The sequence below is a fragment of the Peromyscus eremicus genome, chromosome 3, assembly GCF_949786415.1.
Source record: "Peromyscus eremicus chromosome 3, PerEre_H2_v1, whole genome shotgun sequence".
In the NCBI taxonomy this organism is placed as follows: domain Eukaryota; kingdom Metazoa; phylum Chordata; class Mammalia; order Rodentia; family Cricetidae; genus Peromyscus; species Peromyscus eremicus.
Genome location: NC_081418.1, coordinates 100,033,759 through 100,060,188, shown reverse-complemented (window position 1 = coordinate 100,060,188; position 26,430 = coordinate 100,033,759). Strand labels below are relative to the sequence as shown.

The 26,430-nt window shown below is 48.9% G+C and overlaps 1 protein-coding gene across 1 annotated transcript; it reads right to left on the bottom strand.

Annotated features, from left to right (window-relative positions):
* Nucleotides 1–261: 261 nt before the first annotated feature.
* Copg1 (COPI coat complex subunit gamma 1) lies at nucleotides 262–26,088 on the bottom strand. The gene is made up of 24 exons (XM_059258154.1): nucleotides 25,932–26,088; nucleotides 24,841–24,893; nucleotides 24,250–24,330; nucleotides 23,948–24,019; nucleotides 23,709–23,788; nucleotides 21,733–21,808; nucleotides 21,445–21,537; nucleotides 21,022–21,108; nucleotides 19,777–19,934; nucleotides 19,561–19,694; nucleotides 17,933–18,000; nucleotides 17,588–17,776; nucleotides 15,382–15,477; nucleotides 10,329–10,572; nucleotides 9,378–9,453; nucleotides 8,682–8,785; nucleotides 7,394–7,519; nucleotides 7,056–7,124; nucleotides 5,260–5,402; nucleotides 4,829–5,000; nucleotides 4,165–4,262; nucleotides 3,609–3,747; nucleotides 3,223–3,321; nucleotides 262–1,788 (listed from the first exon to the last, which is right to left on the bottom strand). Exons 1-24 carry the CDS (start codon nucleotides 25,966–25,968, stop codon nucleotides 1,658–1,660), a joined length of 2,625 nt encoding a protein of 874 aa, XP_059114137.1. The 5' UTR covers nucleotides 25,969–26,088; the 3' UTR covers nucleotides 262–1,657.
* Nucleotides 26,089–26,430: the final 342 nt, after the last annotated feature.

Sequence of the window (26,430 nt, the reverse complement as noted above, 5' to 3'; positions counted from 1 at the left end):
CCTGAGACCAGCACTCAAGGAGACCCCGTGTTTCCTCCTTCCCAGACCAGAACCTGAAACCAGGAAACCTGTTCTGCCTTCCAAGTCATTCATGTCACCCTCACTCGTGGACCGATGGCCACCAGAATGAGACTTTCTAGCTCTCCACATACAACCCTTTGATGGTCAGGAAGTCCCACTGTTTCCTTTTTAACATTTGTGTGTGTGCCTTTAAATAAAACAAGAACACGGTTGTCTTCACAAAAGGAGGCGGAGACACAATTTCCTTCAGTGAGGTTTATTAGAATGGAATGGCCTCCAGGCTGTGATCAGGCCAGGGGGTGGGAGGGGAAGGTATTAGGCAGAAAGAATACAATTATGGAGGTCTAAGCAAGAGCGGGCATTAAAGGGAAGGACAGGCTTTTCTTTAAAGCCTGGAGAGGCCCTCCACTAAGGGTGGAAGGAAGGGGGGGAGGGGGCAGGCAAGAGCAGCGGCTCCAAGGCGTCCCTGGGAGAGGGATGGAGGAGGTTGGGGACAAGGAATGTCTTCAGGGAGCAGCCTTCAGAGAACCTCCAAGAGCAGATTCCCCCAAACAAATGAGAAATCTGACTCTTTGTAACCCTTTAAGGGTGACAGGAACTTTCACATCACGTGATTCAGTTCAACACAACCAATCACACGGAGGAGCCACGACCATAAATCATTAGTCCACAGCACAGACATCATCGTCTTAACTATGCTCAGGTGTGGCCTGATCTCTTCATGTTATGGGATTTGGCCTAAAGGTGCAGGCCTATGTTCTAACATGCGCATGTCTATGTGCATGGGCATACTGCATACAAGGTGCGCATGAGGAGATCGGAGGACAACTTGTGGGAAATGGTTTTCTCCTTCCACCACATGGGTAGTCAAGTCTTGGCAAGTGCCTTTCCCCGCCGAGCCATCTCAGTAGCTCCCAGAGGAGGTCCACTACTTACAAAAGTTCTACTGCTGTTTCCAATGGTTTAAAACCACCTGATTTGAGTTTAAAGCCCACGACCCTTGGGGCATACCCCAGGACTTTACTCCAGCCAAAAGAGAATACAGAGACTGTTCTTCCCACTCACAGACTGACCCAGAGCAGACACTCCGAACACCCCCCAATCCAGGGCTCATCAGGTAACACCCTGGTGAAGGACCTCAGCCCTGTGGAGACCCATCCATCTATAAACGCCTGAAGAGGAGCGGCTCGTCAGCCCTGCTGGCTGTCGTCACTCGGCTAGCCTTTATCCCCATCCTAAGCTTGGCACCGGCACAGCCCCAAGGGGTGCCCGCACGCTCCACTTGGTGAAGGAGGCCTCGGGGAGAGTGGAGGCCCTGAGCACAAGCCTGCAGCAGAAGCAGTTCTAAGAAATACATGCTGACTTATTACAGGGATAAGACAGTTTTTCGGGGGATAAATATGCGAGAAAGTCTGAACATTTTATTCATTTGTGATGTCTCCTTGCAGGTAGGGTGAAAAAATATCTACCCTAGCATTCCTGGGTGATAGGATGGAATTAAAAAAAAAATCTGTATTGATTTGTGATTGTTTCTGAATACAGAGGTACGGGGAAGGGTTTCCACTGGCTTCACAGGGAAGAAGCTACTTCAACGTAGTGTTGGAAAAGGTAGGAGTAGGGCCAGGTAGCCTGGACCTTAGCCCACTGATGCCAGGATGATGTCTACCGGCAGCTCCTCGGAGCTTCTGGCTGTCACCTGCATTGTCACTGTGTCCAAAAGCAGAAGTCGAGAGCGCACAAGGATGTCATGACCGCCCCGGAACACACCTGGAAGAAGAGAGGAAGTAGTTTGTGGAGGCTACATTAAGGGTGACATATGTAGCAGCTGATCAAGGCAGCCCCTATGCTGAGGCCCAGTTGGGAGGGCTGGGCAAACCTCACTGCTTCTCCAAACGCTGGCACCCTTGACAAGGAAGTATGGCAGTAAGAATGTTAACTATTTCAGCCTCCTGCCGGGCTCAAGTGAGCACAGATATGAAAGGCTGAAACCTCATGCTAGAGGCTCTCACACAGTGGCTGAATCTCAGAGTGCTGATGAGGGGAAGAACCCTAACAAGAAAAAACCACAAAGCAGGTGTCGGACAGACCCAGGGGACTGAGTTACCTCATCAGGGCCAGAGGGGTGAGCCTGGTGGCGGTGGTCTGTGAGCACGCACTGAAGCAGAACATCTTCCCAACCGTGTTTGTAAACATTCACCTCACCCCACCCCCACAATAAGTAACACCCCCTCAAAAAAAATCCCCCAAGGTTGGGTGTGTCTCAATGGTAGAACATTTGCCTTGCCTAGCAGCCAAGAGGTTCTGGGTCTGATTATCAGCACTGGAGGGGGGAAAACAAAAACAAAAACAAAAACAAAAACCAGGTGTGTGGTTCATTGAAGCTGAGACAGGAGGATTACTTACAAGAACAAGAAATCTTGGGTTACACAGCAAGACTGCATCAAGAATCTGCCTAGCCTCAGTCCCAGAGTTTTCAATCCCCTCAATTACCAGCTCCATCCCCACAACTGTCTCAGATAAAATAATCTAGGGCCCTTTTTGAGTTAAACACGGGATATCAAGTATTTACATATGAATTACACAAATAATTTGCATGCAAATACTCTAGGGGAGAGTGGGTACAGGTGTTCTGAGTGTGGGAAGACAGTTAGTGTTCATTATATGCCCTATTTAATTTTTGTATGTGTTTGAAAATTCCCAAGACAAAATGCTTAAATGGTCATTCTTTCATTTTGCTTTGCTTAGGTGTTTGAGCCCAAAAGTTTCTCAAATGCTGAAATTACAGGGTGAGCTACCAGGCCAGGCCCCATACCCATTCTTCTTAGATGAAACAAAAACAAAAAACAACCAATAAAGTTGATCATTAGACAAAGGAACATCAACAAGTTACTGGAAAAAGAAATATGAAAGGAAGACACTTCATTCAAAATGCAAAAACTTACATTAAACTACACTGGGGGCTGGGGAGATGGCATTTGTATCCCCAATGTTAGATCATAGACCTGCTGCTTTCAGGGAGAAATGCTAAGCCATCAGGCCACACCCACTGCAGCCAGTCTCACAGGAAAAAGGATAAGGCCCTGCCAGGACTACTGAGCACAAGGGTGTGTTGGGGGGGATGGATGGATGGGGGCAGACAAAGCCCAGCAGCATCCCCACCTGTAAAGCTACCCAGACCCTCGCACAGGAGATGTTTCTTACCAGCTAGCAGCAGCGTGTGAGTGTTCTTGTTTTCTGGCACTTTGTCTGACCTCTCACAAGGATGCATTCCCAAGAACTTCACAATATTGCCCACAGCCTCTGTAGGAAGAAACCCCAGCACTATTAAGTCTTGTGTGTGTGTGTGTGTGTGTGTGTGTGTGTGTGTGTTATTTTGTTGGGCGCTAGTTAAATCCTGGGCCTCAAACATACGCACTTTCCTGCTGAGCCACAAGCCCAGTGCCAAGTCTCCAGGCCATCACCACTCAGCATATGTGCTCTAGATATGGCCATGGATTCTTGGTGGGAAGAGGGAGGCACACCAGCCACAGTACAGCTGAGGGCTCTGAAAGGCAGCCAGGTCAGAGATGGTGTCTCCAGCATTGTACCTTCAAGTGTCTTGATGGTAGACAGGGTGAATGTTTCCTCCTTCTCAAACTCATCCCCGACCTCATCCCAGGCTGCTTCAAAGTTCACTTTCATGACTTTCTGGATGTGATCAGCCACAGTAACTTCTAGATCCTCCAGCTGGAGAAATGGGGATAGAAGTTAGACTCTAGGGAGAGACTTCCTGTTCCATTTCTAGGCCTCTGCTCTGAACTCATCTACTTTCCCTTCCTTCCCGCAGCTCACTTAGCAGGTATCTGCCAGTGCGGGAACATGTGGGCTTCAGGACAGAACAAGCTATGTTGGGACCCATCTCAAGGTACTCAATGAAAGTGGCTTCGCCGGGCGGTGGTGGCGCACGCCTTTAATCCCAGCACTTGGGAGGCAGAGCCAGGCGGATCTCTGTGAGTTCAAGGCCAGCCTGGTCTCCAAAGCGAGTTCCAGGAAAGGCGCAAAGCTACACAGAGAAACCCTGTCTCGAAAAACCACAAAAAAAAAAAAAAAAAAAAACAAAAACAAAAACGAAAGTGGCTTCAGTCCCTGACACTATCCCCTTACCACATATTCATCCTCATAGCCTTCTTCATCAATCTCTCCAGTGTTGGGGTCACAGTCCTTAACGGTGAACTTCATCACACAGCTGAATGTGCATGCCACTGTAGGGAAGAAGGACTGGATGAACACAAGCTCCTTCAGAGTCACGTGGACATGTCCTGTCCTTTAGGCAGCATTAGGAACAGCTAACATACCCTCAACCCCAGCATGCTAGACAAAGGCGGCACCATCTCCTAGGACGGGAATGTCCAGTCCCAGGTCCAAAGACAAGACTAAAGAAATAGAGGCAATGCAGTGTGGCTCTGACCATGCCTCAGCTGCATGAAAAAGAAGTTGGTCAGATCGCCGGAAAGATGAATTTGAGATGCGTGGGTGTCTGCGCGTGTCTTTGAGAGAGAGCGCACCATAAAGAAAGAGTACTAAATTGTCTGAAGACCGAACAGGCTCTGATTCTCAACTCAACACAACCCACCTAACTTCAGCCTCGGCTTCCTCGCCTATGAGCAGGAATAGGCAGGCCTTTTCCTGGAGTTGCTCTGAGAATGAAACGGTAATATTGGAAAGGAACTTGGGCCTGAGCAAGTCTCATGTCTGAACTGAGGAGTTTCCATGCCATCCTTGATGCACGGCTCCCATGCAGCCTGGGTGGTATCTACAGAGAGCTCACCAGCTGTAGGGTCTTCCTTGGGCAGAGCCACTAGTGTGTAGCAGGTCCCGGGCTGGTTGTAGGGCAAGCTCCGGGCAGGCACATAGGAGAGTACTTCATATGCCTCAGTGGGCTCCATCTGCACTGTGACATTCTCCAGGGTCTGGTCATTGAGGGTGTTTGTGCAGTCAAACTGGATGAGGAGGAGTAGGGCTCAGATGTTACTATATGGGAAGAGGAAGGATATCCCCCCATCCCCAGCCCTCTGCCTGGTTGACATTCACTGGCTATAGAAGTCCTGGGCAAAGAGAGATGAGACACGCCTGCTGGTGACAGGTATGGTCATCAAGCTGAGCCCCCAACCAACTCAATGGTAAGCCCTACAGGACCCATCAGATCTGGGACTGCTCCTGGATGCAGGCACCTGCTGGGTCTCAGGCCACTGTGCTTACCTGGAACACCAAGTGGTCAGAGAAGGTGTGTTTGGTGCAACGGATGACATACTCAGTCTCTGACTCGGTGAGGGCCACTGGTTCAGGTGAAGACTTGAAGAGGGGTCCCAGGCCCTGGAACTCAGGCACCGCTGCTAACTGCTCTGAAATCCACAGGCCACATTCACTTGTTTCTGGATCTCCACACCAATCGTGTTGCACACCCAGGCCTCATACCCTCCTGAGAGGGAGGACCTGTGCATGTCCAACTGGCTGCTCACTCTTCCTCAGCACATTCCTCAGCTCTGTCTGGTTCATGCTACATAACCCTCCAGGAAGATGCCTCTCTGTCTTATGCAAGACCTCTGAAGCAATTCACCAAGTCTGAGTTCCCAATGTCCCAGGCCTAATCCATCTGAAGACCTTTAGCTTTAGTTCATCAATGATTCATATTCTCTCTGTGTGTCTCTCTCTGTCCATCTGTCTGTCTATCTCTCTCTCTGAGACTGGAGGGGACAGCTGTTAGCCACCTGACACGTGTGTAAGGAACTGAACTTGGGTCCTCTGTAAGAACAGCATGTGCACTTAACTGCAGAGCTGGATAGAGATTATGGAGATTAGGAAGACTATGATGAAGTGTGTACTGTTAAAGTTACAAACTCAGGTGAAGGGCAAATCCACGCTCTGTACTGGACAGTTAAGACATAAGGCCAATAATGAGCTACTTCTTTTTTGGAGGGTCTAACTCCGTAGCCCAGGCTAGCCTCAACTTTGTGATCCTTCTGCCTCAGCTTGCTGTCTTGAGATCACAAGTGAGTGCTACTATGCTCAATGAAGAGCTACTTCAGAATGTTGCAGAAATACCAGACATTAGGTAGCACAGGCCTGTAATCCCAGTTACTCAGGAGGACAAAGCAGGAGGGGCCAGTTCAAGGCCTGCCTGCTGGACAGAGTGAATTCACCGCTAGCCTGTGTACCTCATTAAGATGTTGTCTCAACATAACAAAGATAACAAGAGCTATAGTTCAGCGTTGGAACACTTATACTCAGCATGCTTGAGGCCCCAGGTTCAGTCCCAGCACCAATAAATAACTAAGTAAATAAATAAAACTTTTCCTTCAGAAAACTTTAGCATGGCCTGTGGGTAAGACTCCTCACTATGCACCATGGCCAGGTCCTAGCCCAGGGTCCCCATGACTCTACCAGGCTAATTCGTCACAGGCTGAAAGCAGGTGAAGAGGCCCATGCCAGGTGGCTGTAAAAGGTGTCCACCTCTAGCAGCTTCAGACCCTGCTCTCTTCCCCTCTCAAGCTTTCTCCCTGCAGTCACTGGTCAGCTCTGTGCCTCACAAGGCTTGAGGAACTATCACTGCAGCAACAAGGAACAGATACAGGACAAGATTTGGAGGTGGGCTGAGCTCGAGTTCTTTGACAATAGTCTCTCGGTTTCAAAACCAGTGTTTTAACAGCAGACAAACTTTATAAGGTAACATGGACTGAACACGTAACGAATCAAAACCAAGCACCAGTGTCTCTGAACTCTGGCTACACTCCATCACACATCCTGGAAGCAAGGCCAGGAGCACTCAGACGCAAACGTGAAAGAAGCCCCAGGACTCTCAATCACCCGGCATGCACGGGAACCAATAAAGTTCTTGCTCTCTTTAAAAAATGGGGCTGGGCTGAAATGCAGAATCTCAAACACACCAAGCAGGCACTCTACCACTGAGGCACACATCCTCTGAAGTTCCTAATCTTAAACAGAGGGAGACCAGGTCTGAAGTCACGTCACGTCTGACCATACTGACCACTACTTACCCTGGAAAATCTCCTGCCGAGTGGCTGCCACTTTCTCCGGCTGTTTGACTGTGGTCGTGGCAGTACTTTCTGCAAGAGCAAGCAGAGCTGGTGACCCACAGCTCTAGTCCCAGGCAGCAAGTGCTGTTGACCCCAGGTTATTCCTCAGACATTATAAATGCCAACTCTCCTGAGAGAGAAGCATATAAGGAAAAGAGCAAGCTTGTCAGCCTGGCTGTCCCCGTTGCCTGAAGCAAGAGGTGGCAAGGGCCACTCCCTCTTTTCAGCACACCCACCCATCCTGGTCTATTCTGCAGCCAAGGGAGACACATGGGCCTTGGGGATGAGCAGGGCCTTACCTGGTCTCTGCTCTGCCACAGGGGTGGTGGCCAGAGGCACAGACTTGAGGTCAAATGGCTTTTCTGATGGTTCTAGTGTGTACTGCTGCAGGGCTCTCTCCAGACCAGGGATAGACACGGTCAGACCTAAAGCCAGTGGAGAGGTCATTCTACCTGGCAGGCATGACAGCTAGGCATGTCACACCTAGGGAGGACAGAGGCCTGGATCCCCTGCTATGAATGCTAGATGTGCTGATGCTGAGAAAATCACGGAACCTCTGAGCCTTACTCCTCATCCTCCTTTCCAGAGGGTTGGGGAGTAGGTAAATATAAAGTGACTTAAAAAATTACTAAGACAAGCCGGGGGCTGGAGAGATGGCTCAGAGGTTAAGAGCACTGACTGCTCTTTCAGAGGTCCTGAGTTCAATTCCCAGCAACCACATGGTGGCTCACAACCATCTGTAATGAGATCTGGTGTCCTCTTCTGGTCTGCAGGCATACATGCTGTATACATAATAAATAAATAAATCTTTAAAAAAAAAAAAAAAAAAAAAAAAAGACAAGCTGGGCGGTGGTGGCGCATGCCTTTAATCCCAGCACTTGGGAGGCAGAGCCAGGCGGATCTCTGTGAGTTCGAGGCCAGCTTGGGCTACCAAGTGAGTCCCAGGAAAGGCGCAAAGCTACACAGAGAAACCCTGTCTCGGAAAACCAAAAAAAAAAAAAAAAAGAAAAAAAAATTACTAAGATAATAGAAGTTTCCATTTTATTTACTGTTTGGTTTTGTCTGAAATGTCATTTTGCTATGGAGCCGAGGCTGACTTAGAACTCCCTATCCTCCAGCCTCAGCCTCCTTGGAGTACTGAGATGAGGCAGAAGCCATCATATCGGGCTTAAATGTTTTTATTAATGAGTGTTTTGCACTCTGGACATGGAGCCAAGAAGATTGTGGTAAATTCCAGGCCAACCTAAGCTATATAATGAGACACTATCTCAAAACAACAGTTTTGGACTGAGGATACAATACAATAGTAGAGACTTGCCAAGCATGTGTAAGGCCCTGGGTTCAAGCCAGAGTAACACACACAAAGAGAACTTTAATTTACTTGGCTATTTCCACTGACACGGGTTCAAGCCACGCGACCCTGGGGCTTCTGAGGTCATATCAATCCAAGAGGTTGCTATACAAGTCCAAAGAAGCATGTATGTTCTTGGATGTCTTGGCTCAGGGACGGCATAACTGCTCTTAGGGCACAGGAAGGGCCAAAGGCTCCAAGAGGGGACTGGGTCCTGGGCAGGCAAGAAGACTTACCATTTAGTATATAACCTGCATTGAGGGCCTTCTGCTTCTGCTCCAGGACGTTCAGATAGAAGGTAGCTCTGTCTCTCACTTCATTGTCGTCATCCATCACACACCTGTGGCCAGGACACAAAGTACTCCTGACTGAGCACAAGCCAGGGTTTCAAAGGGACCTTGCAGGACTGTATGGGGGTGCTAAGGTGATACAGAGCTCTTAACGCTCAGCTGCTAAGAGTAGTCTCTTAAATGACAGCATGAAACACAAGGGGCTGATCAGCTCAGTGGCAGACAGCTCCCTAGTAAAGATCTCCCCCAGCAAACGAGACAAACCAAAGAGACAAAACACCCAGAGGTGCCCGTGAGCTCAGAGGAGACATGCTTATACTCTCCTCTGCCCTCAGCAGGTACCAGCACCACACACACGGTGCATAAACATACACGTGGGCAAAAACTTCACACAAATGAGGTAAAAATAATTAAATCTTTGCTGGGTATGGTGGCACAAACCTTTAATTCCAGCACGTGGGAGGCAGAGGCAGGTGGATCTCAGTGAGTTTAAGGTCAGCCTGGTCTACAGAGCGAGTTCCAAGACAGCCAAGGGCTAAACAGAGAAACCTTGCCTCAGAAATAAAAAAAAAAGGGGGGGGGGACCCAAGGGAACACTGTTAACACACTGTTAAGCACTCTGGCTCCTGTTCTGAGACTCACCTTTTCAGCAACACCAAGATACTAGGTAACATCTCTTCGTTCTGGGCTCCGAACTTGGCCAGAGCACTCACTGCACCTAGTTCCAAGACCAAGATAAACATGATTCACCAACAGCCCCTCAGGCCCACCTGCCGGAGAGCTGAGGGTGCCATTAATGCTCAGGGTGGGAACTCATGCCCAAGAGCTAGGGGGTGGCACCAATACACTCATAGGGCAGCTCTTGAGCAATCCTGGTGGATCCTGGTGCTACCCAGCCTCAACTTCCTCCTGCAGTTACTGGGGAAAGTGGGGAGACAGAGCAGTGGCTTCTGCTCTAGGGCTCTATGGGCCAGTCTCAAATGATAAAGGCCACAGACGCTATCCACACTGTCAAGTCACTCACTTCAGAACAGCTTCAGCTGTAGCTAGCTAGGCCTGAACTAAAGCATAGGAGGAAATAAACCACCACTTAGTGAACAGCAACTGCTAAAAGAAGAAAACCTTCCTAAGAGGGGCGTAGAAGAAAGAAAATGGAAAATCATATGAAATTAAGAACAAGATGGTAGACTGCCCAATCACTGCCTTATACAAAAAGGTAAATTTTATGGTGTGTTATATCTCAAGTTGGTAAAGGAAAAAAAAAAAAAAAGGTCAGGTATGGCAGTGAATACTTGTGATCCCAGCATGCAGAAGGCTGAAGCAGGAGGATTTCAAGTATGAGCTAGCCTGGCTCTATAACAAGGCCCTACCACAAAAAAATAAATAAGAGTAAAACACTCTAAGCACTAATATACAGTGAAGCTTGAATAAAATTAAATTGTAGAAAGTCATTTATTCAGATGACATATAGAGTCTTTCTGACAATAAAAAAACAGCTCATGAGGCCATGTCCCCTGTGGGCTTAGGTCCCTTTGCCGGCAAATTTGCTGCAAAAGAAGCCAGGAGCCCAGGATCACCCCAGCTCAGACCTACCTGCTCGAACTTCTTCATGCTCTAAGACCACGCGGTTATAGATAAAGCGAATGTACTTGGAGGGGTTGTTGGTTTTGGGCCCCTCCTGGCCCAACAAATGCAGGATCCGGGTTGCCAGCACGGTGAACTCGCAGTCCTCAATGAACTCGCAGAGGTGGGACAGTCCCGTCTCCTTGCTCTCTGAGTTCTCCTCAATGATGCTGATGATGCAGTCCACGATGGCACGCTTATACTCAAAGCCACCCTGCAGAGACAAATGTCTAGCTAAGCTAAGAGCTCACATCCTCTGGAGACCAGCTGAGGCCCAGATCCTAGGCTTCTGTCTCTTTGTTGGGTCAAACAAAGGCTTGGCCTGGAAGCTCACTGGGCCTCTAAGTCTAAGAACAGAAAGGTGAATGGGAACACTTTGGACCCCAATTCTCTTGCTGAGAGAATGATACATTCTGTTAGTGAACTGCCATGTGCTTTAGAGCTCATTGAGAAGCTGGCTTGGGAGGAAGCACTGCTCCCTACCCCGACCCTGGCCTCAGATCCAAGCATGTTTTTGTCTTCCAAGACCCTTGTCCGGGGATGACTGTCACCTGCCCCATGAGAACACAAGGAGAATAGCAATACAGGCCAAGAGTGAACCAGAGAGTAAATCACAGAAGTAAAACACTGTATCCCAGGCACCTTCCCAAAGCGAAAGACTCCCCTACTGCTCATCTCACAGTAAAAACATCTGTGGTGGGAACGGCTAACTGGAAGACTCACCTAGCAGGAGACAGTCTGCATGGGACCCTCCGACAACAATGCCCTCACATGAACCCTTCTCCCCCTGGCTTTCCCAGTCACTCCCACAGGATGATGTGAATGTCTACCTACAGTTTGCTGTTTTCTTCCTTTCTTCCTGCTTGCTATATACCTAACAGACTCACTCACTTGAAACTGAAAGCCTGATTATGGGAGATCATTCTCCACAGACACTGAGACATGAAAAAAGGCAGAATAGGTGGTACATCCCATCTGGAAAACAATATGGTGGTTCCTCACGGCATCAAGTACAGAATTATCATCTATTTCTGGGTATCAGCAACAGAACAGGTCTCTAAGCTCATGATCTCAGAAGTGCCTGTCGAAACAGTGACAGCATAGAAACTGAGTGTTCACAGGCGGATGGACGGGTAAACAAAACGTAGTCTTTTCAACACAGACAAAGAAGAAAAATGATACATGCTATAATACATATGAAACCTGAGGACATTATGAGTGAAATAAGGGAGGCAGAAAAAGAAGAACACTTCATGATTCCCCTCAAGGTAACTGGATCAGTCAGATTCATGGACAGAAGAATTGCAGGTGAGAGCCTCCAAGAGGCAGGTGGGGAGACAGTGTTTAATAGGTACAGTCTTCGCTGAAAACTCAAGAGCTGGGGCTGGAGAGGCTTAGCAGTTAAGAGCACTGTTCGTACAGAGGACTCAGGTTTGATTCCCAGCACCCACATGCTGACTCATAACCATCCATAACTCCAGTTCCAGGGGATCTCATGACCTCTTCTGACCTCTGAGGATGCCAAGCATACACATGGTGTACATATATACATGCAGGCAAAACACTCACACACAAAATAAAATGAATAAATCTAACTGAAAAAAACTTAAACTGGGAGAAGGGTCCTGGAGAGATGGCTTAGTGGTTAAGAGCACCTGATGCTATTCTTCCAAAGGACTGGAGCTCAGTTCCCAGACACAGCACTTAGACAAGCACATACACAGCCCACATAAATAAACACAAAATATTTTTTAAAAATTAAAAACTAAAAAAAAAAAAAAAATTAAACCTAAGAAGGTTTGAGATGAGCTAGACACAGTTTTATAAGCCTGTAATTCCAACTCACATGTACATACCCCAACATCCTCCATATATAAAGTTAAATTAAAAAAAAAAATCCGCCGGGCGGTGGTGGCGCACGCCTTTAATCCCAGCACTCTGGAGGCAGAGGCAGGTGGATCTTTGTGAGTTCGAGGCCAGCCTGGTCTACAGAGCGAGATCCAGGAAAAGGTGCAAAGCTACACAGAGAAACCCTGTCTCAAAAAACAAACAAAACAAAACAAAACAAAAAATCCCAGATCAGGGTAGGGTGTAGGTGAGTAAAACAAGACTCTGATTTGATCCCCAGCACTCATCCCACCCCAACTTTGTTTTGCGGACTGTGATGACACACGGATGTGCTGGATGGGCTGCTGGTGAGAAGGAAGTGCCATCCAGCCTGTGTGTACTCATGAGCATGCATCAGAGCATGTGGACGTCAGAAGACACGTGAGGAGTCAGTTTTCTCCTTCTGTCATGGCTCTTTCTGTTTTATGAGTTTTAGTGGTGGAACTCTGATCTCTGGCCATCAGGCATGGCAGCAAGTGTCTTAACTTTTAAGGGACTCAGCCATTAGTGTTTGCCTCACAGGTTGTTCTAAAGAACAAAATTCGATCTGAAGCAGGCATGCTGCATGCCTATAATTCCAGCACTCAAGATGCTGGAATTTAAATTTAAAGTCAGTCAGGACTGCATAGTAAGAACTAATCTCAAGGGTCAGCAATGTATCCCGCACTACAATCCCTCAAATGCTACTTCAATCTCACTGCTGCAGCCACCCACTGGCTCCAACTAGTGACAGAGTCAATAAGAGCAAGGCGAGTTCTCAAGTCCGAGTGCTGTGGCCTCTCAGTGGAGCCATTACATTGACTGCTATGTAAAGCATGGAGCTTCAGGGAGGCAGCGGAAAGCTGAAGAGACAAAGCCTGGGCTTTTCCAGTGAGGAAAATACGGGTTTAAGGGCCAGAGGCACTAAGTGTTTTCTTAGCTCTTCAGAATTACCTGAAAGGCAAGTCTCTGCACTCAGGTCACTTACTAAGCCCCTGATTCAGTTTCTTTTAGCTGGGTCTAGTGTATCCCAGGCTAACCTCAAAATCACTATGTACCCAAGGACAACCTTGAGCTCCTGATCTCATTTCTACTTCTCAAGTGCTGGGATTGTAGGTATGTATCACCTACCCAGTTTATACAGTGCTGGAATCAAAATCAGGGTTTGTGCATACTAGGCAAACATTCTACCAACCGAGCTACACCTCCAGTTCCCAGAATCCTCTTTCTGCCTTCTTTCTTTTTTAAGTGTGTGAGTGTGTGTGTGCGCGCGTGCACGCACACCTGAGTGTGGGAATGTGCACACAAATGCAGGTACCCACTGATCTATAGAGACCAGCAGATGGTGTTGGATTCCCTGGAGCTGGAGTTATAGGTGGTTATGAACTGCTAAATGAGCCCAAACTTGGGTTCTCTGAAAGAATAGTATGTATTCTTAACTACTGAACTCTCTTTCGCTCCAGTTCTTCTTTTAAAACATACACACACGGGCTGGAGAGATGGCTCAGAGGTTAAGAGCACTGGCTGCTCTTCCAGAGGTCCTGAGTTCAATTCCCAGCAACCACATGGTGGCTTACAACCATCTGTAATGAGATCTGGTGCCCTCTTCTGGCCTGCAGGCAAACATGCTGTATATATAATAAATAAATAAATCTTTAAAAAAAAAAAAAAAACATACACACACACACACACACACACACACACACACACAAAATCATTCTGTGTGTATGTGTCATATATCGTGAGTGCAGGCCTATACATGCCACATCACAAACATGGAGGTCAGAGGACAACTTTCAGGAGTTGGTTCTCTGCTTCCACCATGGAATCCAGGGATTAAAATCAAGTCAGGTTGTGTGGTAAGCACTTCTACCAGCTGAACCATCTCACTGGCCCCAGAGTCCTCATTCTTAAAATATTAGTGACAAGGACCATCACAAGGATCGGGAGACCCCACATGCCACATATAGTCTCTAACATATTGAGATTGCAGCTGAAGGCTCTTAGGGCCTTCTTATACTTATACTCTTATACTCTTGAGAAAGCCCAAGCAATCAATGCAAAAGCTGCTCTCCTGTTGGACCTTGGTCTACGTTGGACTGGGTGGGGCAAAGGGCTCTGTACGTCTATGGGCCAAATCTGTTCCACTTTTTGTTTGTCTTTTGAAAAATTATTGTATATGTATGGGTATTTTGCCTGCAAGTATATCTGTGTATCACATGCACGCTTGGTGCTTGTGGTATTCAGAAGAGGGCATCAGATCTCCTGGAACTAGAGTCACAGACAGTTGTGAGCTGCTATATAGGTGCTAGGAATTGAACCCAGGTCCTCTGGAAAAACAGCCAGTGGTCTTAATTACTGAGCTGTTTCTCTAGCCCCCATGTTTCTGAGCCCATGAATAGCTGGTTTTGTTGAAACAAAAACAAAAACAAAAACAAAAACAAAAATAAGTCTAGAAGTGGCGCATGCCTTTAATCCCAGCACTTGGGAGGCAGAGGCAGGAGGATCTTTGAGTTTGAGGCCAGCCTGGTTTACAGAGTGAGTTCCAAGGCAGCCAGGGTTACAGAGAAACCCTGTCTTGCAAAACTAACCAAACAAACAACAAAAACAGAACTAGCCAGGCATAGTGGAACATGCCTTTAATCCCAGCACTCTGAAGGCAGAGACAGGAGAATCTCTGTCAGTTCAAGGCTAGCCTTATCTACATAGCCAGTTCCAGGACAGTAAGAGGATAGGTAGAAACCTGTCTAGCCTTATCTACATAGTCAGTTCCAGGACAGTAAGAGGATAGGTAGAAACCTGTCTCAAAACAAAACACCCCAGAACCAATGCTATATTTTAGCACCAGCTTTTCAAGAGCTCCTGGATGGCACTCGGCCTTCTAAGCTTTACTTGCTAATAGGTTACACACATCCTCCTTTCTGCACAAGCACTGCCCTGGGGCGCCTGCTGGACTTGTTCCCATGCTGGTGAGTCACACATTACTCCTGTAATTATGAGCGGCTGGTGCTGCTGTATCAGCTGTGCACAGGAGCTTAAAGTGTAGCAGGTTCCAGGAAGCCAGCTGTTTAACGGTGTGCTGAGCTTAATACCGAGAAACAGATCCCGACAGCCAGGCACCAAAAGAGCTGGCAGGACCCCAGTGGCCGACTCCTACCTCTTCCCTTAGCATGGTGAACAGGAAGTTCATGAGCACGGCATGTTTTCGAGGATACTTCTGGCACAGGGCACTGATGGCCTGGACAACCACCACCTGTGGTAAAGAGACACGCATAAGTCGTAGCCCTTGACAATCCTGATGACTTCCTCACTAAATGTCACAGAGTCCCTCCTGAGGCAACACCATGCCTAGGCCCAACACAAGAGCAAGAAACCAAGAGGAAAGCCACTCCATGCTGGGGCACACAGTCCTGAGGTCACTCAGGGAAGGAAAACATGGCACTCTCAATAACACAAGTGAGGGTCTCTCTATCCCCAAACCCTGCCTGGCCTGCTTCCCTCCTGCCTTGCACATTTTCACCCAACATTCCATTCTGTTCTCTTCTCGAGGTCTCTTTGGTATACTTATTTCTTCCCTGTGCTTTACCCCTTTTCTTTCTTTAACTGGCTCAGGTCTTCACATGGCTCTACATTAGCCCTCTTGCTTGATCCTAAGCCAGTTCATCTTCTGAGATACCAATCTTCTCAAACTCATCCTCCACTGTCTAGAATGGTTATTCTTGTGTGCAAATCTCACCGCACCATCAGCCGATATACCTTCATATAGCTCACAGGCAGAGTAGATTTCTGTCCACTTTTCACAACCCACACTCTGAATTTATCCTGCTGTATCAAAACTTGTTCCCACCATTCTCTGCTCTGATGAAAACTCCCCAGTGACATATTTCATGACCCCATTTACATAACACTGAAATAATCTAACTACAGAAAATAAGAATAGATTAGTGACTGTCAAGAATCAGGGACGAGGGGCTGGGAATGGAGTGCACGAGCCCTGTCTAGTGAGGGTAAGTCTGATTGTGGCAGCAATTTTGAAAGGCATCACACGTGCACCTCATAACTGATGAACTCTGAGTAAATGCTCTAGATTGTACAATTGCTGGTTTCTTTGTTGACACTATACTATGACTATACGGGATGTAGGCACTGGAGTTGAGAGGAACGCCCAGGACCTTTCCTCTTATTTATTTGCAAACTCCTGTGAATTATTTGAAAGTAAAAGCTTAAAAGTTACGCTGGGCATAGTGGCGTACAACTTTAATCCCAGCACTCAAGAGGCAGAGGCAGGTGGATCTCTGTGAGTTTGAAGCCAGTCTGGTCTACACAGCAAGTTCCAGGACAGCCAGGGCTACACAGAGAAACCCTGTCTTAGCCAGGTGGTGGTGGCACAAGCCTTTAATCTCAGCACTCGGGAGGCAGAGGCAGGCAGATCTCTGTGAGTTTGAGGCCAGCCTGGTCTACAAAGTGAGTTCCAAGAAAGGCGCAAAACTACACAGAGAAACCCTGTCTCGAAAAACAAAACAAAACAAAACAAAAACCATACTACAAGCCAGATATGGGGGCCAGGCATCTGGACTCTCAAGCATTAGGAGACAACAGAAAGATGACTGCTCCAAGGTTGATGCTATCCTGGGTTCTACAGAGTTCCAGGTCAGCCTGAGCTACAGAGAACGATCCTGTCTAGAAAAAAAGGACAGCAAAAGGCAGGTAGGGTGATGGGTGACACCCCAGCAATCCCAGTAGCAATGAAGGAGCTAACCCAGGAGAACCTGAGTTCAAGGCCAGCATGGGCCATACAGGGACAGCCTGTCTTGATTTGAAAAACAGAAAGAAAATAAATCCCAAACTACAACCTTTCCAAATGTCTATTTTAACAGTTAAAGCTATCACAAGCTGTAGGTCTGCAGGGAACAGCCTGGCCTGTGCTGACACCATCCCCTTCGCCATCCCCAAAGCATCTGACCCCAGCTGGCTTGGGTCCTTGTCCATGGCCCCCGTTGCCTTCCTCATCCATGTCTCCCCAGCAGCTACTAGTGGACTGTCAGCTCCTCGCTGCATCTCAGGCTGTGGCTTTGTCTACATGTGTGTTCATTTCTTAAAGCTTATCTTCCCCAACAGAGGGCATCTGTCCCATGCATTGCTGTCCCTTCTCCTGAAATTCCAGGACAGACAGCAAGAGCTCAATAAAAACTCCAAGAATCCACAAACAAACCCTTTCCTGGTCTAAAAAGTACTGATCTTAAGGTTCAAAGGGACAGAGGACCAAAGACCTGAAGCAGGTCCGTACACTCCAGCCAGTGGCGTGGACAGCAGGTTCAGAACATCTCGTCTTGGGGACTGCAGGCTGTGAGGGCACTTGGTACCTTGAACTCATCTGAGATCTCCGACATGAAGGAAGAGATTTGCTTCATGAGGCGGTCAATGCTGCTCTCACTCCCCGTCTTGAGGAGGGTGGTGATGGCCAATGTGGCGATGCTCCGGTTCGAGTCTGTGACCAGGTTTTCCAGATCCAGATTGCAGGCGGTCACTGCCGATGGGTGCTTCATGGCCACCTGCAGAGGGACTCAATTCTGTCATTTCACCTACAGGGTAGGCCTGGCCAGAGGTCCTTCGGGGACTATGTCTACTCCGCTCCCAGCCCATTCAGAGGGAGGAGACCTGCTCTCAGCTAGTCCAGCCCCGCCCCCTCCTCTCCACCCGACTCTTACCTTATTGAGGGTGCGGACAGCTGCATAGCGAAGAGCGGCCTTGGGCGAACTACAGAAAAGCTGGAGCACTGCAGGGAGACAGACACACGTATCAGGCTGTCCTTGATGCCAGGCAGTGGAATACTTCGGGCCCCAGGGGAGCAAGCATGGAATCAAAGGTGAACAAGCTCTCAGGCCTGTTTGTTGCACGAAAGCCCTTTGCTCAGCAGAGGCCGGCAGAACTGCCTTGTCCTGAACCTTGTCAGTGAGGGCCCCGTGTCAATGGTTGATACGTACTAAACACCTGCCATGAGCTAGGCCTTCTGAGTGGGTGACATGACTGTCTGAGTCTCCCAACTCCCAGGGAACAGCAGCAGGGCAACTAAAATGACTTTTAGTTACCATCCACCCGGTAGGAACAGGGTCCAGGCACTTAGCACCTCTCTCCTTCCATGCTCACAGCACCCAGGGGAACATCGCTCAACACCAAGCTGGGGAGCTGAGTCCTCCCTCAAGGACCAACTTTATTCTCTCTGGGACAGTGCCAAAGAGTTGACCCCTACAGCATAGATCAGGGACCATATCATTTCCTAACCCTGGCTGCCCGAAGCTCACAGCTGAAGTCTGTGTTCGAGCATAGTCTTGGATGGGACTGTATTCTGGACCATCCGAGTTCCTTTCTATGCTCAAGCATAGTTTAGCTTTTACTGTCTTGTCACTTGTTTTGGAACTAACATTTTTCTTAAAGTAAGATAACATATCTTCTAAAGCCTCTGTGTCTTTCATTACTCTGGAAATATGGGGATATCACAGGAGTTATTACTCAGTGAGCGAATGCACCTGTTCATTTGTTTGTCTCCAAGGAGGGAGACTGCTATTCCAAACTGGAACCCCATCTTTCCACCAGGTTTATACCACCACTCTGGGGAACTCTAGAAAAAGCCCAATCATTCCAGCCCTCCTGTCACACTCCTTAGCCTTTGGGCTGGTCCTGGTTAGGTGTTCATCCCTCTCTCCGACTCTTGGGATCCAACACAGACCCTTTTTGAATTCTCAACAGCCACTGTTCTGCACCAGCCCCTCGGCTCTTTACGTTCTGGGTGCATATTCTCTACTCCCCCGCTAACAGCAGCATGGGGCGGGTGGACAAGGCACTGACTTGATGGCCAGAGCAGAAACAACACAAAGCTGCTGGATTCTTGGTAACTCACACTGCATCCATGCTAGCGTCTCAGACTGGGCTGGATAGCTTCTACAGATCCCGCCTTTACTACCCACAGGAAAGAGGGCTGGTCATGTTTCAGAAGGGAAGTGAGGCCTGAGAGGAAGGTCAGAGGACAAGGGCTTGCCTACCTGTTAAGAGCAGTGCCAGTGAGTCCAGCTGTGAGCTCCAGGGCTACCCCAGGAGGACATTGGGCTTTACAGGTCCTGCGCCCCACCCCAATTTCTTCCTCTGGAGTCGGCTACCTATCAGTGCTAGTATGGACCACACACTTGTCTCTTCAGCACTGAGATGGAACTGAAAACAGCCCACCTCAAAAGCAATGCCTGTGACACCCCTAGACCACGGTCTGTCTGAAGACAACCTCTGGCTCAGGGCCTGTGCCCAGCAGGCCAACTCTGCGGCAGGGAAGGGGACGTATGGAGACCTGACACGGCGGGGGCCAGCTCTTTGGCACTGCAACCGGGCAGGTTGACGATGGCCGAGGCAGCTTCATACACCACCATCTCATGCTTGTTACGTAGGCAGCTCTCGATGAAGTCAAACAGCGGGCTATCACGGCTACAAAAGACAGAGCGATGACAAGTGGGGGACAACCCAGCGATGCGGGGACCCCATCTAGCTGGCAGACCAGCGTTCTCACCTGCCATCCTCTTCCTCCAGTTGCTTGCTGGCCACTCGGATCATCATGCAGTAGGCAAAGGGGGACTTGAGGCCGTGCCGGGTGAACTTACTGATCATCTTACTCACGGCCAGACGGTCGTTCTTCCGCACATGGTACAGAAGTCCCAGTGCATGGTACTACAGGACGGGGCAGCACAAGAAACAAGTACGTAAGGCCAGGTCTACTGCTGTGCAGCACTGAGGCCACCGTATGCCTCTGGCTTACCCTTCTTATTTTAAGGAAAGTATAGCAATCACTTTCACACAAAAGGGCTACAGTAATTTCCCCAAGTACTCTGCAAAACCCACTCCAGCATAATGTTCAACACACCACATACATAATGTTCTCATTTGCACCAGAGTTTTGGCAAGGACCCTGCAGGCACCCTGACTATGTGGGACAAGACACCTGAACTGAATGAGCTGCACCAGAGAGCGGGGGCAGGGGGGGGGGGCGGCAAGACCTGAGTGTGGTCCTGTGGGACATAAGACACAAACCCTTCTAACACCCAGAGAACTGGCCTGCTTGTTCCTGCTTATCTGTCCCACTCATGGCCAAGCTGGCTCTGGAGGGCTAGAAAACCAGGGATGACACTTGTAGAGATGTAAGGTACCAAGGTCACTTCTGTTCTTTCTGTTCACTCTTAGTCAAGTGGCATTTGAGGGCGAAGGTATGGCAGGTATATGTGCTTTCCATGTGAGTGTCTCTGACCCTTAGAGATGTGCTGATGGGTCAATGCTGACCCCAAAGACAAGATCCACATGAGTGAAGAGAATGACAATCACTGAAGGAAAGGGACAAACCAGCCTTTCCCATCCCTCATTATGTGTGTTTCTCATTTAGGTCTCGCTCTTCCAACTTTCCAAAGAAACGGAGATTCGGAGGGAGGCATACCAGGTTAGGTTACTAAGGACAGTTTCTCTGATGGAAACAGCATGCCACCAATGGTCTGGATGGCCATTGGCCTACCCAGCCAGGTGGGCGGTAATGGCCTATGTTCCAAAACACTCTCATCTGCCTTTCAATGCACTTGGCTATTTCAGCAGCTCCAGTAAGAAACTCTTTCCAAGCACCATGTGCTACCCCAGCCGTTTCTCCCAAGTCCCCATCTCCCCACACCCAGTGACACAAGGATGAAAGCCTGTCCTGCCAGAGGCCACCAGCACTTGTGGAGCGTAGACAGTGACAGTGTGTGATGCACCTACCTGTCAGCATCTTTCTCACCTGTACCATGATGTTATCACTGGACGCCGCCTCCTGGGCTTCGTTCACCCAGCGCTTGACCACATCAAAGCTGCATTTCAGCAGATGCTGTGGGCAGTGGAACTTGTTAAGGGGTCAAAAGGAAGGGTGCCCTTCTTGTCACACCCCTGTCCCCTCTCAGAAGCAGCCAGAGCCTCCTCACTGTCCTGATCCCAAGACCATGGACAGACAGTACAGCTGCCTCCTTCATTCTCCCCGCCTGGCAGATTTCCTGCCTGATTCCAGTCTAAACAATCTGCCATCTGGGGGGGGGGGGGGGTGTCAAAGCCACTCACCCCAGCTTTTCCCAATGGACCCAGAGTTTCTGCTTCTCTTCTCACAAGACTCTCAGACATTTTATTCTACCTTCAACCCACCCCTGCAGGCCCAGTCACAGCTACGTACCAGGGAAGACACAAGGGCAGAGCTGGAGACACTGGGTACCTTGTCCACAATCGCTTGTTTCATGTAGCGCTCCACAGCCTGCAGCATGGTGCTCTGTGGTGGGAGAAGGAGAGCTCAGACATGGAAACAGTGGGGTGCAGAGCAAAGCCAACACCTTTAGAAGCTCCTATGAGCCACTCCCAACCCGCCTCTCCACCCGATTCAGAGAGCTGCAGACACCCAGGGCTATGCTTGGGACGAGGCCTCCCTTGAGAGCCTGGGAAGCAGGCCGAGGGCGGAGGAACTCACGTCAGTGATCTGGCAGAGGGCTCGCACAGCAGGACCACGGTAATTATCTTCTTTCCCAGTCATGTCTTTTGTCAGGCTGCCAGGGAACGGAGGCACTGTGACCCCAGGCCATCCTCTCCTCTAGTCTATACCATGCTTGCCTGTTTACCACACCAGCCTCCTAACTACCGTTCCCTGTTCTCACCCCTCCAAGCTAAGCTCTAACCCAAACAGCAGCTCCAGGCAGTCACAGAACTCACAACAGAGCTGGGCATGGTGGCACACACTTGAAATCCCAACACTCCCAAGTACAGGCAGTAGGGTCACCATGACCTCAAGGCTTCCTAAAGCATCCAACTGAGCAGCTTCTCAGTGAGCTGTTCTCTCCTCTCAGGCCTTTTCACATGTGGTTGTTCAGCCTGGACTTACTCCTTCAGAATCCAGACCATTCTGGAGGCCTTTTCTGGTCCAAAGTCAAGCTGGTGCCCTTTGTTCTGCTTTCAGTCTGGCTGCCTGGCTATTTGCTTTAAATCCTGAGGCTGCAGAGGCTATGTTCTGTATAGGTTTCCTCTAAGATTGAAACATTCTATCCTTCAGAGAAGCTTAAGCAGGAGGGTAAACAACTCAAAGTAACTTCAGGAAGTCCCTAAAACTGACCAGATTCACTAGGCCCTACCCTGCCATATTAAGCAATAAAGTGGAGCTTTCCTCTCAGATTGAGAGCTGAGTGGCACAGAAGACTCTGAGAGCAGGGAAGCTGCCTGGAAGAAGCAGAAACTCGCCAAACTGCCCGGAAAAGGTTTAGACCAACTGAGGCACCAGGATGAGACACTCTCCAACCAACTGAACTGCCTACAGGCTGTGCAGTGTGCTGTAGGTTTCCAGCTTTGTGAGCTGTTGCCCATGTTGGGGTGGGCTTTGGTGATGCATCTGTCTGAGTCATTTCTGCTCCTGTAAGAGACCCTCACCCACATTACTGTAAGCAACTCCAATAAAATTCACTGGTTCACCAAATTGGACTTTGGTGGCATCTGTACTTTGGTTTGTTGTGGGATCCCTATCTGAGGTGAGTAGACATGTGTGTTGTGTCTCCCCAGGAACAGCTCTGTCACACATCATGGCTTTCCTGTTTGCTACAATACTCCCAGAACCACACATGGACTGATACACATTCAGTGCCATCTTTCTAAAAAAATTTTAGTATTTTTATTAGTTTTAGTAATGTGTAGGTACCTATGTCTGCAAGTGACTGTGTAAATGAGTGCAGGTACCCTCCACCATATCAGATTCCTCTGAAGCTGGAGTTACAGATGGTTTTAAGCCTGCTGATGTGGGTGCTAGGAACCAAACTCAGGTCCTCTGGAAAGGCAAGCAAATGCTCTTAACCACTGAGCCATCCTTCCAGCTCCAGTAAATACCGTCATAATGCACCTGAATATGACTGTATGGACCCCTTCTTGCACTGCAGAGTCAAGAAGAAATAAGAAAACTGGGCCTCGGGTTTTGTTGTTGTATTTTGTTCTTTGTTTTCTTTTCTTTGAGATATCTTGCTATGTAGCCCAGGTGATTCAAACTGGCAGCAATCCTCCTGTTTCTGCCAAGTGCTGAAAGTACAAGTGTGCACGATCATGTCCAGCTTTAACTCTCAGTTCTCAAGGACATTTGTACTAGTGACATCTGTCCCTAATTACTCAGCCTAATGCAGACACTAGTACTTGGCAAACAGACTTCTTCATAAAGTCCTTGCACTCTGTTTTTCTTTTCCTTAGCACTCCCTGAAGACTTTCTGAAAGGTCTATGCTGGCTGTGTTGTCTAAGGAGGAAGAAGGAAAGCAGGGACAGAGAAGTGAGAAAGAAACACAACAGTCTAGAAGCTGGCGTGGGGTGGGTGGGCCTAGGAGGAAAGGGCACTGGCCATATGCCCCAAGTCCCTTTGCTGTTCATGTTGCCTCTGTCAATGTATCCCATCAAGGAGCCATCCCCTGCCCAAGACTTGCCTGCTGGTAACAATGATGACATCCTCTGCAATGCAAGACATCTCCTTGATGGTCAAGTAGCACATGCGGCGGAGTGTGGGCTGAAAAGATACAAAGAAAGCCCTATCAATGCTGTTCAGTGAGAGAGGGTCAGAGCCAGGAGAAGCCTGCCATGGAAGGCAGTCCATGCTGATGGGTAGTCCCCCACCACACTGTCACAGGTCTCTCGTCTCTAGAGAAGCAGAGGTTGATGTACTTACATCATTGGACTGAAAGAGCTTGGTCATGGCAAAGAAAGCCTCGGTTGCTTCTGTGGTCCCCAGGTGCTCCCCCTGTGGTAATCATAAAAGAAGCCTCAGCTTTGGACAGGAGGTCAGCCAGGACAGACCTTCCAAGCCTGCAGAGGGACTCCAGGCAACAAATGAGAGCTGGAAACTCAGAGGACCCAGGACTGGATCCTTCTTTCCAACCAGAGTTGTCAAAAGGGTACATCCCCATTTACACCCCACCCCCACCCCACCCCACCCCACCCCCATATTCCCTGCCACCCTCATCTTATTACCTGGTTTATGAGGTAAAGGATCTTGGTGAGGATGTGGGCACATTTCCGAGGGTTGATAGGAGTTTCATTAAAGACCCGAGCCTGTGAAGAAGCAACTGTTATCTCAAACCTAGTACACTTCCCTTCCATGGCCAACCCTGAGGTTCATGAAGGGCCTGGAGAACCACAGGGTGTGTATTAACAACTCATTAGTATAGATAAATGTATTCTCCAATGGTAAGTTGGTTTTCTTCCTTTCTTTCTTAATTTATTTTATGTTCACTGGTTTTTTGCCTGCATGGATATCTGTGTGAGGGTGTCAGAAGCCCTGGAACTGGAGTTACAAACAGGCGTGAGCTGCCATGTGGGTGCTGGGAACAGAAACCAGGTCCTCTGAAGAACAGCCAGTGTTCTTAACCACTGAGCCATCTCTCCAGCCCCAAGTTTATTTGTCTTAACTCATCTACTAACCATACCTGCAGTCTATTTGCACTGCCCTAGTAACTACCGATACTTAGCAAATATAATGAACAACCAGCACACTATATATGTTAGTATTCTGACAGCATTGCCAGTATTCCTCACTGGACAGACAGGTGTGGTGGAACTTGCCTCTTGGAGTACTGCACTCTTCTCCAGGTGCTGGAGGGGGTTGGAGCCTCCACCTACAGTGAACAGAGAACACTGATTACAGGTTGTAATCCTGAACTAATTTTTTCCTTCTTTTTCTTTTTTGAGACAGAGCCTCATGCTGGCCTTGAACTTGGAATGTAGCAGAGAACCATCTTGAGCTTCTGATCTTCCTGCCTCCACCTCCTGGTTTATGTGGTGCTGTGGATCAAACACAGGGCTTCATGCATGCTAGGCAAGCACTCTACCTACCAACTGAGTTACATTTCCAAACCGTGACCCTAAATATCAAGACACTGCCCAACACAGGGAAGGGGAAGAAGTCTCTGTCATCTACCAGTGGCAGTCAAGGCTCTACTCTCTGTCTACAAATCCTGTTAAGGGAACTCCCCTCTTCCCCAGACCATTTCTGTGCCTCTCACGGTGCCACATTTTGCATTCATTCATGTAACCAGAACCTGAGTCTACGTGCCAGTGACAACCAACACTAACCAACCCGTGACTTGAGTTTCCCCAACAGCAGATGTTACATTTCTCATTAATTATGTGTGTTATTATCTGGTTGCTGTCTGGTCCCTCCACTATGTGATCATTCTAATATTCCTACTGCAGGCATTGAGTGTCCCAATGGTTTTAGCTACAGCAATATCAGGATCCCTGAGGTGCCTGGTGTTCAGTATATGTAGTTTATTGAATGAATGAAACAGTGAGGGTTCTTAGCTGCAGGACTGGTTACGCCCAGATTGGCTGGTACCAACTCAGCTCTGGCAAATACCAAGAGGACGGATGTTAATACAAGGGAGCATAACCTGGGCCCCTCCTCTGATAAAATGGGGAAACTGAGGCTCCAGAGAGGAGCGTGACCCGCACAAGGTCACACAGCAATCCTGGCCAGAGCTGGCGGGTGCTAACAGCATGTCTCCTCCGAGGACAGCTAAGGACCTGCGCATAAGCCCCTGCCTCTTTTGGGCCTCGACGCTGGTTCTGACACAGGCCCGGAAGAAGGGAGCCCAGGAAGGTCCTAGGAATCTGCGCGAGGATCTGGCCTCCCCAGGCTTTCAAGGGTCTCTCACCCGACTCCTCGTCCTTCTTGTCGAATTTCTTCAACATGGTGCCAGCGGAAGCTCCACGCAGCAGGGAGATGCTCAGACTAGCGGTGAGAGCAGCCTCTCCCAGCGGCTTCCGTACTCCCGCCCGCCACGTCGCCCTGAGCGCTGCGCTGTGGACGGCGCCTGCGCACTCTGTGCTTTGCGCCTGCGCACAACCGCGCCCACTGTACTTTCTGCTCCAGGACACGGAGACAACCGAGACCTGGGTGAGTATAGGAGGAGGGCGGAAGGGGAGGGCTGAGAACGCTGATAAAACGGGCGGGGCTTGGCACTGGGGGCGGGGCCCTGGACCTGAAGTTAAAGTTGTCCCGCCTCTGCGCCCCTGTGTGTTCCTGGTGTTCGCAGTTTCTTTTCTCCTGGCTAAATTTAAAGGGCGTTCTGGCGTGAGAATTGCAGCAGAGCACGTCCTCGGCCCTGTTATTGTGTATTGTCTTTTTTCGGAAGCCTCACTAACTGCTCATCT

Excerpts from the sequence above, each read along its gene's own strand:
- Copg1 (XM_059258154.1), bottom strand. The coding sequence starts at position 25,968 with ATGTTGAAGAAATTCGACAAGAAGGACGAGGAGTCGG. Across the intron at positions 15,478-17,587 it reads AGATCTCAGATGAGTTCAAG|GTGGTGGTTGTCCAGGCCAT; the intron begins GTACCAAGTGCC and ends TCTTTACCACAG. Across the intron at positions 4,263-4,828 it reads CAAGGAAGACCCTACAGCTG|TGGCATGCACATTCAGCTGT; the intron begins GTGAGCTCTCTG and ends TCTTCCCTACAG.